Raw genomic sequence first — 2,959 nt, forward strand, 5'->3', positions numbered from 1 at the left:
ATCACTCTCTCTCTCTCTCTCTCTCACACACACACACACACACACACACACACACACACACACACACACACACACACACACACACACACACACACACACACACACACACACAAGTTGTATACAATACAATATCAGGAAGGAGCTTTCTTTTTCCTGGATAAAATAGCCCATGTCATATAGTCAGAATATTGTTAGGTATTCTTTTGCAAAAATGACAGGCTGGTGGTGGGACTAACCTTGGTAAAAAGAAAAGAAAAAGAATTTGGTAAAAAAAAAAAAAAAGCCTTTAAGTCATTGCCAATTCTGTTATCAATGCTCTATAGAAAATAACACACTGCATTACTCCGTCTTAAGTTCTGGTTGCAACAATGCCACTGTCACCTCTAGTTTCACCTGTGTCTCCCTACTGTACCGCCAATGCTATTGACAGGTGGTTAGATCTTGTTCTGATTCAGGCCTATATAGGTGGATGATAAATGTCTCTCTCTGTAGATAAGTTCTCTAACAGTGAATCTAAATAAGTGTCCTGTCTTTGCGTCTGTCCCTGCCCACTCCCCCACCCCACATCTCTTTGTTGCCAGGCGACAGACGGCCGAAGAAAGGGAGGCGGAGCGTCAGCAGGCCAATCGGCTGATGATCCAGCTGCAGCATGATGCCTTCCAGAAGTCATTGAGTGACTCGGTTCCGTCCGACCCACTCTGCAGCCACAACACCTCCCTGTTCGCTCTGCAGAACCTGCAGCCGTGGGTCTCTGAGGACGGCAAGCTAGTAGGCAGTGTCACCGGTCTGGTGTGACGGGGCGGGCCACATTGCACTGCACTTATTCTGACTGGCCAAAACGCCAAACTGTGTGTGTGTGTGTGTGTGTGTGTGTGTGAATCAGAATCAGAATCAGAAGACTTTATTGCCATGACATGTAAACATGTTAGGAATTTGGTTTGGGACAATGGAGCACAGTTTACAGCAGGACAGGTGCAAGACAGGACAAGACAGTGCAAACCAACATCAAAGTGCAAGAGTCATAATTAATATAAATATAAAGTGTTCAAGTGTTCATATCCAGACAGTCCACAGCTCTCTGGGTGGGGGTGGAGGGAGGGTAGATAGATAGGGGTCAGGTCAGGGGGGGGGGGGGCCCAGCGGCATTTAGGAGCCGGATGGCTGTGGGGAAAAAGCTGTGTGTGTTTGAGTGTGCACAAACTTGATCAGTGAGCAACGTGAAATGAATGACTTATTATTGTTCCTCCAACCTACGGAGTCTGGTCGAAGAGGGTTGGAGGGAGTCAGAAACTGAAACCAAAAAGGCACAGTTCACTGACTTGAACAGGCGGTGGAGCGTACGCTGGGCCCTTGTCTCAGATCATTCCTGGGTGGCAAGACAACCTGTGGTGACGCCTATCCTTGAGCCAGCTCCATAATTCCAAACTGACCATATTGACTGACTGACGCGGCACAGATTGGCTAATTTGTCCCTCCTACGACCCATCTGTTGTTTGACCACTATATCTATCGTCTCTCTGCCCCAGTGTTTCAGACAAGGAAGGAGAGAACATGGAGGATGGAAAGAGAGAAATGTACTTTTTGAGAATACAGAAATCGTTGTTGTTGCATGAGTCCTGCAGTGCTCACCACTCTCTCGTTTTCCATGTTGAATTCAGTCCAATCGTTTCCTCTCAAAGGCTCACACGTTTTGTGTACTAAAAAGCCACTGTGCAGGCTTTTGCTTTGATCGATTGTTTTATTCTTTAGCTCAATAGATGATATAACTATCTTATATCATTTGAATATTATTTATGATATGTGTCTTATGTATTATGTCTCCGATTGAACAAGGAGGGGGAAGTTAATTGGTCCCACAAACCAGAGGTCCACAAGTGATTTGCTGTAGCCTATACTAGTCCACCTGGATGAGAACTGCTGTTCAGCTAGTTCATTTAAAAGCCAGGCAGCATTTCTGTTTTTGCTACCTCCATAAGCAGGATCCATTTAGTACTGTAAACATTTGCAGACACACACACACACACACACACACACACAGATACACAGACACACAGACACACACACACACACACACACACACACACACACACACACACACACACACACACACACACACACACACACTAGAAAGAAATGTACATTGTTTTCATCAGAGGATTACTACACAGCTCAAGGGCTATAAAACAAGATAACGACGCACATCACCTGCCAATGGGGCAAAATGCAATCCAACAGAAGAAGAAGCTAACAATAGTGCTGTTTTATCCAAGCCAGACTAGACCCGTTCACTGGGAAAAGTGGATGCTACTCTTGCAAGACAGCAATATTTGAACAATCAAATGCATGAAGATGGCATTGAAGAATGAAGACATTGAGTCAGTGATAATGTGGTGACCTGTCCTCTGAGACAGTCTGTGATGGATGGACATCTGTACTGTAAGTTGCCTCCAAACCCATGTATCATACTTTGTATTTGGTAAATATGTAAATAACTAAATCAATTAAATAAAAATTATAAAAGCATTCTCTTGTTTTTGCTTTGGATCACTCTCTTGCCAATATGGTTGTATTCAAAGAAGAACAAAGAAAGAAGAAGCTTTCTTCTGCGGCCACCCATTATTACTATTTCTTTATTGTATAAAGGAATATGACAATATGGCACAATAATAACAGATAGTCACACATACGTTGTATAAATACAACATACACATGAGGAGTATTAATGAGACAAAATACACATATTAGATTGCAGGTCCACCCATTAATATTTTCTTCTATATGGTCTATTAGAACTTATTTACTTTTATTTATTTTTTAGAACTGGTTTGCACTGTGTGAAGAATTTCATACGCATCGTTTCATACGCATCGTTTTACACACAAATACAACACTAAATAAACTGCACCACAAAGAGCCATATCAATAACGCTCTGTCACACACAAACACATTGACAAGAGA

At 42.8% G+C, this 2,959-nt stretch overlaps 1 protein-coding gene across 1 annotated transcript in view; it reads left to right on the top strand.

The window, feature by feature from the left end:
• The window catches only part of tlx3b (T cell leukemia homeobox 3b), a gene marked incomplete at both ends in the record, with an annotated part of 5,540 nt that extends 4,745 nt beyond the window's left edge, over positions 1–795 (top strand). The window contains one exon of the mRNA XM_080529757.1: positions 582–795. Within this exon, the coding sequence (XP_080385883.1) occupies positions 582–795 (214 nt within the window). The remainder of the gene's footprint in view (positions 1–581) is intronic.
• Positions 796–2,959: the final 2,164 nt, after the last annotated feature.

Source organism: Nansenia antarctica (assembly GCF_963989245.1).
Source record: "Nansenia antarctica genome assembly, chromosome: 4".
NCBI lineage: Eukaryota > Metazoa > Chordata > Actinopteri > Argentiniformes > Microstomatidae > Nansenia > Nansenia antarctica.